Source organism: Babylonia areolata, chromosome 5, assembly GCF_041734735.1.
Source record: "Babylonia areolata isolate BAREFJ2019XMU chromosome 5, ASM4173473v1, whole genome shotgun sequence".
NCBI lineage: Eukaryota > Metazoa > Mollusca > Gastropoda > Neogastropoda > Buccinidae > Babylonia > Babylonia areolata.
In genome coordinates, this window is record NC_134880.1 from 613155 (window position 1) to 625207 (window position 12053).

The following is a 12053-nucleotide window of genomic DNA, read 5'->3' on the forward strand; positions in this document are numbered from 1 at the left end:
AGACTGAAATGGGTGGATGAGATTGTTGAAACAAAGGTGATTGTTGAGCTGCTTCAGGACACATGTTGACCTGGGAGATGGGAACAGTCTGGTTCTGGGTTCCATTCCCGGTCACACCATTCCCCCAAATTTGACTGGAAGATCAAACTGAGCGCCTGGTCCCTCTCTCTGTCTCTGTCTCTCTGTCTCTGTCTCTCTCTCTCTCTTTCTCTCTCTCTCTCTGTGTCCCTCTGTATCTCTCTGTGTGTCCCTCTGTGTTTCTTTGTGTGTTTCTCTCTGTGTGTCTCTCTGTCTCTGTCTCTCTCTGTCTCTCTGTCCACTGTGTCTCTCTGTCTCTCTATCCTCTGTGTGTGTGTGTGCGTGTGTGTGTGTGTGTGTGTGTGTGTGTGTGTGTGTGTGTGTGTGTGTCTGTCTGTCTGTCTCTCTCACTTTCTCCCCAAAACCCACAGTGTGGAGGACTACACTGACCTTTTTCTCCCTCTCTGTTCCCCCCTTCCCGCAGTGTGGAGGACTACACTGACCTTTTTCTCTCTCTCTGTTCCCCCCTTCCCGCAGTGTGGAGGACTACACTGACCTTTCTCTCTGTTCCCCCCATCCCACAGTGTGGAGGACTACACTGACCTTTCTCTCTGTTCCCCCCATCCCACAGTGTGGAGGACTACACTGACCTTTTTCTCCCTCTCTGTTCCCCCCCCCCATCCCACAGTGTGGAGGACTACACTGACCTTTTTCTCCCTCTCTGTTCCCCCCCCCCCATCCCACAGTGTGGAGGACTACACTGACCTTTTTCTCTCTCTGTTCCCCCCTTCCCACAGTGTGGAGGACTACACTGACCTTTCTCTCTGTTCCCCCCATCCCACAGTGTGGAGGACTACACTGACCTTTTTCTCCCTCTCTGTTCCCCCCCCCCCATCCCACAGTGTGGAGGACTACACTGACCTTTTTCTCCCTCTCTGTTCCCCCCCCCATCCCACAGTGTGGAGGACTACACTGACCTTTCTCTCTCTCTGTTCCCCCCTTCCCACAGTGTGGAGGACTACACTGACCTTTCTCTCTGTTCCCCCCATCCCACAGTGTGGAGGACTACACTGACCTTTTTCTCCCTCTCTGTTCCCCCCCCCCCATCCCACAGTGTGGAGGACTACACTGACCTTTCTCTCTGTTCCCCCCATCCCACAGTGTGGAGGACTACACTGACCTTTCTCTCTGTTCCCCCCATCCCACAGTGTGGAGGACTACACTGACCTTTCTCTCTGTTCCCCCCATCCCACAGTGTGGAGGACTACACTGACCTTTTTCTCCCTCTCTGTTCCCCCCCCCCCCCATCCCACAGTGTGGAGGACTACACTGACCTTTTTCTCCCTCTCTGTTCCCCCCCCCCCCATCCCGCAGTGTGGAGGACTACACTGACCTTTTTCTCCCTCTCTGTTCCCCCCTTCCCGCAGTGTGGAGGACTACACTGACCTTTTTCTCTCTCTCTGTTCCCCCCTTCCCGCAGTGTGGAGGACTACACTGACCTTTCTCTCTGTTCCCCCCATCCCACAGTGTGGAGGACTACACTGACCTTTCTCTCTGTTCCCCCCATCCCACAGTGTGGAGGACAACACTGACCTTTCTCTCTGTTCCCCCCATCCCACAGTGTGGAGGACTACACTGACCTTTTTCTCTCTCTCTGTTCCCCCCTTCCCGCAGTGTGGAGGACTACACTGACCTTTCTCTCTGTTCCCCCCTTCCCACAGTGTGGAGGACTACACTGACGGCTACATGCAGGCCCTGGCCATGGTGTCCAGTGACGGCACGGTGTTCTGGCCCCCCATCGTCAAGTTCCACTCCACCTGTCAGATCGACATCACCTTCTTCCCCTTCGATGACCAGGTCTGCTACATGAAGCTGGGCTCCTGGGCCTACGATGGCTTTCAGGTGGGTGGGTAAGGTTGGTAAGCTGTGTTGGTAGGGTGTGTATGTAGGTTGGTTAGGGTAGGGTAGGGTAGGGTAGGTTAGGTAGAAATGTGTGTGTGTGTGTGTGTGTGTGTGTGTGTGTGTGTGTGTGTGTGTGTGTGTGTGTGTGTGTGTGTGTGTGTGTGTAACCAGTAGGCAACGATACAATGCAATATAAAATACAAAACACTACGACGCAATACAATACAATACAACTCAATACAAAAAAATACAATGCAATCCAACACATCGCATTGCAGTACAATGCAATGCAACACATTTCAGTGCAATGCAATACAATACATTTCAGTACAATGCAATGCAACACATTTCAGTGCAATGCAATACAATACATTTCAGTACAATGCAATGCAACACATTTCAGTGCAATGCAATACAATACATTTCAGTGCAATGCAATACAATACATTTCAGTACAATGCAATGCAACACATTTCAGTGCAATGCAATACAATACATTTCAGTACAATGCAATGCAACACATTTCAGTGCAATGCAATACAATACATTTCAGTACAATGCAATGCAACACATTTCAGTGCAATGCAATACAATACAATACAAAACAATGCCAACACAACAATACGTTGTCAAAGTCAAAATCGTTTTGACCCGAAAACCCTACTTGGGCACATGGAAATACAATATAGTAGAACACATTCACGACGTTGCAAAAAAAAAAAAAAAAAAAAAAAAAAAAAAAAAAGAAGAAGAAGAAGAAGAAAAGACACGAATAAAGGAAAAATGAATACAGAAGAGACAACAAAGAAGCATAAAGTTTACAAAGAATGCGGACTGAGTGAGTAGACAGGCAGTACTTATGTAAGTGTTGAACTCTGGCAGAATTCCTGAGTCGGAAATCCACTCTGACGAGTACAGAAATAAAGTTACATGCATGCACTCAAGGCCTGACTAAGCGCGCTGGGTGATGCTGATGGTCTGCCCAGCACACGTTGTGCAGCCTTTATGGATTTGTCCCATTGCAGCAACGCTTCCTTGAGAAACTGAGACTGAAGAGTGAAATGACGTCAATGCGGTGACCACCAACCACCACCATCCACTCTCTCACACTCTCCATTGTCCACACCCCTCACCCTTCCCCCTACCTCCTCCACTCCCCCATCCACTCTCCCCAACGTCACCCCAATCGTTTCCCTCCATCCACCTCCCAGCGTCACCACTCCCCCATCCACCCTCCCAACGTCACTACAATCACCCCCTCCACTCCCCCCACCACCCTCCCCAACGTCACTACAATCACCCCCTCCACTCCCCCACCCACCCACCCCCAAACATCACTACAATCACCCCCCTCCACTCCCCCATCCACCCACCCCAACATCACCACTCCCCCAATCCACCCTCCCCAACGATCACTACAATCACCCCCTCCACTCCCCCACCCACCCACCCCAACGTCACTACAATCACCCCCTCCACTCCCCCACCCCCCTCCCCAACGTCACTACAATCACCCCCTCCACTCCCCCACCCACCCACCCCAACATCACTACAATCACCCCCTCCACTCCCCCATCCACCCACCCCAACATCACCACTCCCCCATCCACCCTCCCCAACGTCACTACAATCACCCCCCTCACTAATCCCCCTCCACTCCCACCCCCCACCCAACGTCACTACAATCACCCCTCCACTCCCCCACCACCCTCCCCAACGTCACTACAATCACCCCCTCCACTCCCTCACCCACCCTCCCCAACGTCACTACAATCACCCCCCTCCACTCCCCCACCCCCCCCCTCCCCAACGTCACTACAATCACCCCCTCCACTCCCTCACCCACCCTCCCCAACGTCACTACAATCACCCCCTCCACTCCCCCCCCCCCCAACGTCACTACAATCACCCCCTCCAGTCCCCCACCCACCCTCCCCAACGTCACTACAATCACCCCCTCCACTCCCCCACCCACCCTCCCCAACGTCACCCTGACCACCCCCTCCACTCCCCCATCCACCCTCCCCAACGTCACCCCAATCATCTCCTCGCAGTTCAGTCCAGTTCAGTCACTCTTGGAAGCGTCACATCGTTCGGGCAAACCCATGAACGCTGCAGCACGTCTGCTAAGCAGATGCCTGGCCGGCAGCATGACCCATCGCCCTTCGTCAGGCCTGGGGGGAAATAAGATGGAACAGAATGAAACGAAATAAAATGACATTTAAATAAACCAATGAGTGAACAAATAAAGCAAATAAAGGGAAATAATGGTAATAAATGAAATCGAATAATGATAGTGAATGAATAAATAAATAGAAAAGTAAATTAGTCAATGAATTAATTCATCCAGCAATAAATAAATGAATAAATAAAGAAATAAATGATTAAATGAATTAGTAAATAAATAAATAAATAAATAAATAAATAAATAAATGAAAAGTAGATAATAAACAACGAGAATTGAAATAAACAACAACAAAATAATAACAAAAATAAAACAAATAAAAATAGATTAATAAACAAAATGAAAATTAACCATGGTCAGTGATTTTTATTTCAAATTATTAAAACACACACTCACACACACACACACACACACACCTATTAGCCAAAAAATAATATGTCAAGTTATTGGCTACTGGATACACACATTAGATCTTCCTCAAAATTCACTTGTATACACAACATATAACTGCATGTATCGTCAAACAAATGAAAATGTTCAGTGGCTACTTTTTATAAGAAATGTATTAACTAGCACTGGATTAGATCATGTTTGGAAAAATCAGTTCACTTTTAGTGTTAAAAGATTAAAGCATGCTGTATCCAAGAAGCTTGAAAATGAATATATAAAATTTTGGAAACAGAAACATGACAGTTCATCTAAATTAGCATTTTACAAGAACGCTGTGACAAATTATAAAATTGGACCGTATTTAAAGAATACAGCAAATACACAACACAGGAAAGCACTGACCATGTTACGAATCAGCGCCCATGGCTAACAAATCGAACAGGGAAGATATAAAAATACACCGAAAGAACAAAGACTGTGTGATACTTGTAACAGTTTAGAAGATGAGATTCACCTTTTAGACAATTGTGTAAAGTACAATACTTACAGACACAGATTCCTAATCGATATATGTCGTCCAAATGCAAAGCCTAGTGAATTGATCCTTCTAACAGAAATACAGCCAAGGCTGGCGAAATTTGTTCATGAATGTTTCTCTTCTTAATATGCTCATGTTTATGTTTCATTGTGTCTTATAAACTTTCAGGTTTTATGACAATAAAAAGTATTCTATTCTATTCACACACACACACGCACACGCACACAAAAGCCATGCCTTCCTTCAACAGGTGGACGTGGTCAACCGCTCGAGCGGCGTGGACCTTTCCAACTACGTGTCCAACGGGGAGTGGATGCTGCTGAAGGTGGAGGCAGTGCGGAACGTGGTGTACTACCCGTGCTGCCCAGAGCCCTTCCCCGACGTGCGCTTCATCATCTACCTCCGCCGCCGCACCCTCTACTACACCTACAACGTCATCATCCCGTGCGTCATGCTGTCGACGCTGACGTTGCTGGTGTTCTGGATGAGCCCAGACAGCGGGGAGAAGGTGACGCTGGGGCTGACGGTGCTGCTGGCCTTCTCGGTCTTCATGCTGCTCATTGCCGAGAACATGCCGGCCACGTCCAGCTTTGTGCCGCTGATCGGTGAGTGAGACAGTGCTGCTGTTAGGACTGATTACTGAAGGAATGATGTGGGTACTTACGTAGCTCCTATCCTCTGTCGGAGACCAAGCATTAAGCGCTTTACAAACACTGCGTCAGTTAGTGAGGGAGTGTTAATGTTATGAACGGATGATTTATTATTGATACTTATACAGCGCCTATCCTCGGTCGCAGACCAAGCTCTGAGCGCTTGCTTTACAAACACGGGGTCATTTGCACAACAGGCCGCCTACCTGGGTAGAGCCGACTGACGGCTGCCACAGTGGGGCGTTCACCATTCGTTTCCTGTGTCATTTGTCAGGTGCGGAGGGGTGGGTGGGTGCTGTTTCACTGAATGCTAGGCTCAGTTTTAGCATTTACCATTGGTTCGAACTAGTTATTTTTTCTTTTGATACAGCAATTTGGGTTGTGCTGATGTTGTACATATAGTGGTGCAGCTTGGATTTGTCCTTGTGTAACTGAACTTCAGTGGGCGTTACTGTGTGTGTGTGTATGTGTGTGTGTGTGTGTGTGTGTGTGTGTGTGTGTGTGTGTGTGTGTGTGGCTGTGTGTGTGGCTGTGTGTGTGTGTGTGTGTGTGTGTGTGTGGCTCTGTGTGTGTGTGTGTGTGTGTGGCTGTGTGTGTGTGTGGCTGTGTGTGTGTGTGTGTGTGTGTGTGTGTGTGTGTGTGTGTGTGTGTAGGTAAGGGTACGAAACACAGGGCATGTGTGGATGGTGGGAGTAGATGGTGGTGGTATGGGTGGGTGCGATGCAGTGTTGGGGTGTATGTGTGAGAATGTATCGTTGTTAGTGTCGTCGTCGTCTACGTCGTTGTTGCTGTGGTTGATGTTAGTTTGGTCATTCGTGATGCTTTAGGTGGTTCTTGTGTCTTACCGTCTGACGTAATTGTTGTGGATTACCGTAAACACAACATATTATTCGTTGTCATACTGTGACATGCAAAAGCTTAGTCATGCACGTACGCACGTACACACGCAGAGACACACACAGACACACGGTTACACAGAAAGACAGATACGTGCACACACACACAGAGAAACAGACACATACACGAACAAACACACAAACATACACACAAGCGCGTGTGCACGCACACATTCATGTAGACAGAGAGAGAGAGAGAGAGAGAGAGAGAGAGAGAGAGAGACAGAGACAGACAGACAGACAGACAGACACACACACACTCACACACACACACACACACACACACACACACACACACACACACACACACACACACACACACACACACACACACACACACACACACACACACACATAAATGCAGAGAGATACAGAGGGAGATACAGACACACACACTCTTCTCCGTTTTTACCTTCACTCTCTCCCTCCTAATCTCTGTCGTCCGTCCTCACCCCCCTTTCTTTCTATCCCCTAACCCCTTCACTCTCTCCCTCCTTTCTTTCTATCTCCTTCACTCTCTCCCTCCTAATCTCTGTCCGTCCACACCCCCCTTTCTTTCTATCCCCTAACCCCTTCACTCTCTCCCTCCTTTCTTTCTATCTCCTAACCCCTTCACTCTCTCCCTCCTAATCTCTGTCCGTCCACACCCCCCTTTCTTTCTATCCCCTAACCCCTTCACTCTCTCCCTCCTTTCTTTCTATCCCCTAACCCCTTCACTCTCTCCCTCCTTTCTTTCTATCTCCTAACCCCTTCACTCTCTCCCTCCTTTCTTTCTATCTCCTAACCCCTTCACTCTCTCCCTCCTTTCTTTCTATCCCCTAACTCCTTCACTCTCTCCCTCCTTTCTTTCTATCCCCTAACCCCCTCACTCTCTCCCCCCTTTCTTTCTATCCCCTAACCCCTTCACTCTCTCCCTCCTTTCTTTCTATCCCCTAACCCCTTCACTCTCTCCCTCCTTTCTTTCTATCCCCTAACCCCTTCACTCTCTGCCCCCTTTCTTTCTATCCCCTAACCCCCTCACTCTCTCCCTCCTTTCTTTCTATCTCCTAACCCCTTCACTCTCTCCCTCCTTTCTTTCTATCCCCTTCACTCTCTCCCTCCTAATCTCTGTCCGTCCACACCCCCCTTTCTTTCTATCCCCTAACTCCCTTTTCGCCCTCTGTCTCCTACTTTCATTTTTTCCCCCATCTATCTTTCCAATTTCCGTCATTTTTTCTTCTGTTTATTTTATTTGAGGAAGGAAAAAAGAAGAAATAGATTTAAAAAAAAGATAAATAAATAGCAGAGCGTCGGAGGAAGCGTAAACTATATTACTTCGTAATTCATATCATGTTGACACCACCTTCCTTTCTCACGGATCATATTGAATGGGGCTTTTGATTTCTCTACACAGTTTTTCATCTTTCCGTCTGTCTCTGTATGTCTGTCTCTGTGTGTGTATCTCTGTCTCTCCCTCTCTCTGTCCCAGCTATATACACACACATACACACATTCTCTTTCTCTCTCTCTCTTTCTCTCTCTTTCTCAAACACACACACGAACCACACGAACACACACGAACACACACACACACACAGACACAGACACACACACACACACACACACACACACACACACACACACACACACACAGACACAGACACAGACACACACACACACACACACACACACACACACACACACACACACACACACACACACAATCAATGATAATAAGAATAAGATAAAACATAAATAAATAAATAAGTAAATAACCAAAGCGAAAACAAGGGAAACAAAACTGAAAACAAGCCAAAGCGAAAAACCGAAAACTAAGGCATGATTCATGCCAGCTTTTGACCTCTTTCTTTATGCCATACATCGACCCGATTTTTCTTGACAATGTGTCTAACCTTGCATGTCACAACTAAAACGTTGAGATAGGAGTTGAGATACTATTTATGCTGAAACCCCGTCAGCTCCATGGGGCCATCTTGATGCAGGAGAAGAAGAAGAATCAGAATCTGAATTAAAAAAAAAAAAAACAATCAGAAGAAGAAGGAGGAGGAGGAAAAGGAGGAGGAGGAGCAGGAGGCGAAGAAGAAGAAGAAGAAGAAGAAGAAGAAGAAGAAGAAGAAGAAGAAGAAGAAGAAGGAGAAGGAGGAGGAGGAGGAGGAGGTGACGGAGGAGGAAAGGAAGAAGATTGATTGATTGATTGATTGAATCTTTAATGGGTAAAGAATTAGGCAAATTAAAGGCCTTGTTACGATTCTGCCCATTTAGAATAAAGAAATAAAATGAAGAAATGTAAAATAATAACTACGGATGAGAACAGTAACTGGAAAAACAAAGCAATGAAAACAACAATTGTAACATTAACACCTACATAATTTATGTGCGCACACACGCGCGCGCACTCACTCACACACACACACACACACACACACACACACACACACACACACACACACACACACACACACACACACACACAAATAAATAAATAAATAAAACAAGCAAACAAAGACATACGAATACATTCACGCCCACACACTCAAACACACACACACACACACACACACACACACACACACACACACACACACACACACACACACACACACACACACACACACACTCAAACACACACACACACACACACACACTCAAACACACACACACACACACTCAAACACACACACACACACACACACACACACACACACACACACACACACACACACACACACACACACACACACACACACACACACACACACACACACACACACACACACACACACACACACACACACACACGCACGCACGCACGCACGCACGCACGCACGCATTTACATCTGTTCGTTTGCTGGTATGATAACACATACATTCAACTTTCCATTCATCATGGCATGACAGCAAGTGGACTGATGCAAGCATTTGCAGAAGAAGAAGAAGAAGAAGAAGATGATGATGATGATGATGATGATGATGATGATGATGATGATGATGATGATGAAGGAGGAGGAGGAGGAGGAGGAGAAACAAGTACCTAGGATCCATTGTGAAATGTTGCTGTGTGACCTTGTGTCTCTGTTCTTTCAGTCTTTTCCCCGTGATGTCAACTGTGAGTCAATACCACCGTGGGGGCGCCGTTGCCGAATTAGATAGGCGCTAGACTTGTCTGATGCTGTGTTATGTTGTATCACTGCAGTCCGTCCGTGTATTTTGTTCAAAAACTGATTCATTACACCTGCCCTTCAGCCACCTTTGTTTCCTCCATGCGTTCATGACAAGGCTGGACAAGACATGACAAGGCTGGACAAGACACGACAAGGCTGGACAAGACATGACAAGGCTGGACAAGACATGACAGGGCTGGACAAGACATGACAAGGCTGGACAAGACATGACAGGGCTGGACAAGACATGACAAGGCTGGACAAGACAGGACAAGGCTGGACAAGACATGACAAGGCTGGACAAGACATGACAGGGCTGGACAAGACATGACAAGGCTGGACAAGACACGACAAGGCTGGACAAGACAAAACAACACCACCGCTCTTACTGAACAGACTTCAAATTGATGAGCAACATAGTATTGCTCCATTTGTTTACACGATGCCCTCTGTATTTTTTTTCTGTGCAGTTTTACCCCCCCCCTCCCCCTCCCTCTCGTTCCCCCTCCAACATCCCTCCCGTCCCCCCTCCCCCTCCCTCCCGTCCCCCCTCCAGCATCCCTCCCGTCCCCCCTCCCCCTCCCTCCCGTCCCCCCTCCAACATCCCTCCCGTCCCCCCTCCAACATCCCTCCCGTCCCCCCTCCCCCTCCCTCCCGTCCCCCCTCCAACATCCCTCCCGTCCCCCCTCCAACATCCCTCCCGTCCCCCCCTCCCCCTCCCTCCCGTCCCCCCTCCCCCTCCCTCCCGTCCCCCCTCCCCCTCCCTCCCGTCCCCCCTCCAACATCCCTCCTTTTGTTTTTCGTTTTCTTCCTTATCGTTTCTTTTCGTTTAATCATCGCTCTTAGTGAACAGATTGATGAACAACATCGTCTGGTTCCATTTGTTAAGGTGTTGCCGGCTGTATTTCATTAGTATTATTATCAATCTTCTTCTTCTCATTATTATTATTATTATTATTATTATTATTATTATTATTATTATTATTATTAATCTTCTTCTTCTCATGATGATGATGATGATGATTATCATTATCATTATTATTACTATTAGTATCATCATCATGATCATGACCCCCGTGCAGGTATCTACCTGACGAGCGTGATGGCCTTGACCTCCATGTCGGTCATCCTGGCCGTTGTTGTGTCCAACATCAGCAACAGGGGCCGCAAGGACAAGGTCATGCCTCGGGCCTTCAAGACCTGCGTCTCCATGCTGGCCCGCCTCGTCTGCTTCCGCCTGCACTACGTCACGCCTGACGTCACGCCGGGCCGAGCCATAGTGACGCAGCACGGCAGCGGAGGGGGTGGCGGCGGGGGGAGTGGTGCTGGCAGCGGGAGCCGCTCCAGGGCTGGCATCTTGTACAAAGGCGTCACCAACCACGTGTCCAACGACTCAGGCTGTGGCCTCATCGATTTCGAAACGAACGTGGACTTCCCAGGCACCTCGTCCGCGGGCGGGAGTCAGTTCCACATGGGGCACACGTCCCTCGCCACCACCAACGCCACCACGGCGGCGGCATTGCGGGCCGAGTTTCGCCGCGCGCGGAAAGAAGAGCTGGCGAGGGAGGCGGCGTGTTCTGGTGGTGGTGGTGATGGTGTAGGGGGTGTGGACAGCACGGGTGGGCTGGGGAGGCTGGAAGGGGGCTCCCCCGAGATGGAGGACATCGTGAGCCGTCTCCGGGAGGTTCTGATCCGGGAGGAGGAGAAGGAGAGCGGGGAGAGCCTGTGCCGCGAGTGGCAGGAGGCGGCGGAGGTCATCGACCGCTTCCTCTTCTGGATCTTCGTGATGGGCACCTTCCTGGCCACCATCACCTCGCTCGTCATCCTGCCGCTCACCAAGAAGCCCCTCTCCGGGGACAAGTTCCTCTTCAAGGGCTGAGACAGACAGCACACCCACACCCACACCCACACCCACACACTTCCCCCGCCCCTCTGTTGATCTGTCTCTTCATCTGTCGCTGTCCCTGTCTCTCTCTGTCTCTCTGTCTCTCTCTGTCCCTGTCTCTCTCTGTCCCTGTCTCTCTCTGTCTCTCTGTCTCTCTCTGTCCCTGTCTCTCTCTGTCCCTGTCTCTCTCTGTCCCTGTCTCTCTCTGTCCCTGTCTCTCTCTGTCTCTCTGTCTCTCTGTCTCTCTGTCTCTGTCTCAGCATCACTCTCTCTCTCTCTCGATGTTTCTCTACCTTGATACTATGTGTCAAAGTCTGCCTTTGTCTCTCTGTCTCTGTCTACCTCTCTGTCTCTGTCTCATTCTCTCTGTCTCTGTCTCGATCTTTCTCTCCCTGTCTCTCTCTGTCTCTTGTTGTGTGACGGATGAC

The 12053-nt window shown here is 48.8% G+C and overlaps 1 protein-coding gene across 1 annotated transcript in view; it reads left to right on the forward strand.

Annotated features, from left to right (window-relative positions):
- Positions 1-11682, forward strand: part of LOC143282316 (neuronal acetylcholine receptor subunit alpha-7-like) — a 101683-nt gene extending 90001 nt beyond the window's left edge. The window contains exons 5-7 of the mRNA XM_076587917.1: positions 1740-1920; positions 5284-5638; positions 10823-11682. Coding sequence (XP_076444032.1) covers positions 1740-1920; positions 5284-5638; positions 10823-11619 — 1333 coding nt within the window. The 3' untranslated portion in view covers positions 11620-11682. The remainder of the gene's footprint in view (positions 1-1739; positions 1921-5283; positions 5639-10822) is intronic.
- Positions 11683-12053: the final 371 nt, after the last annotated feature.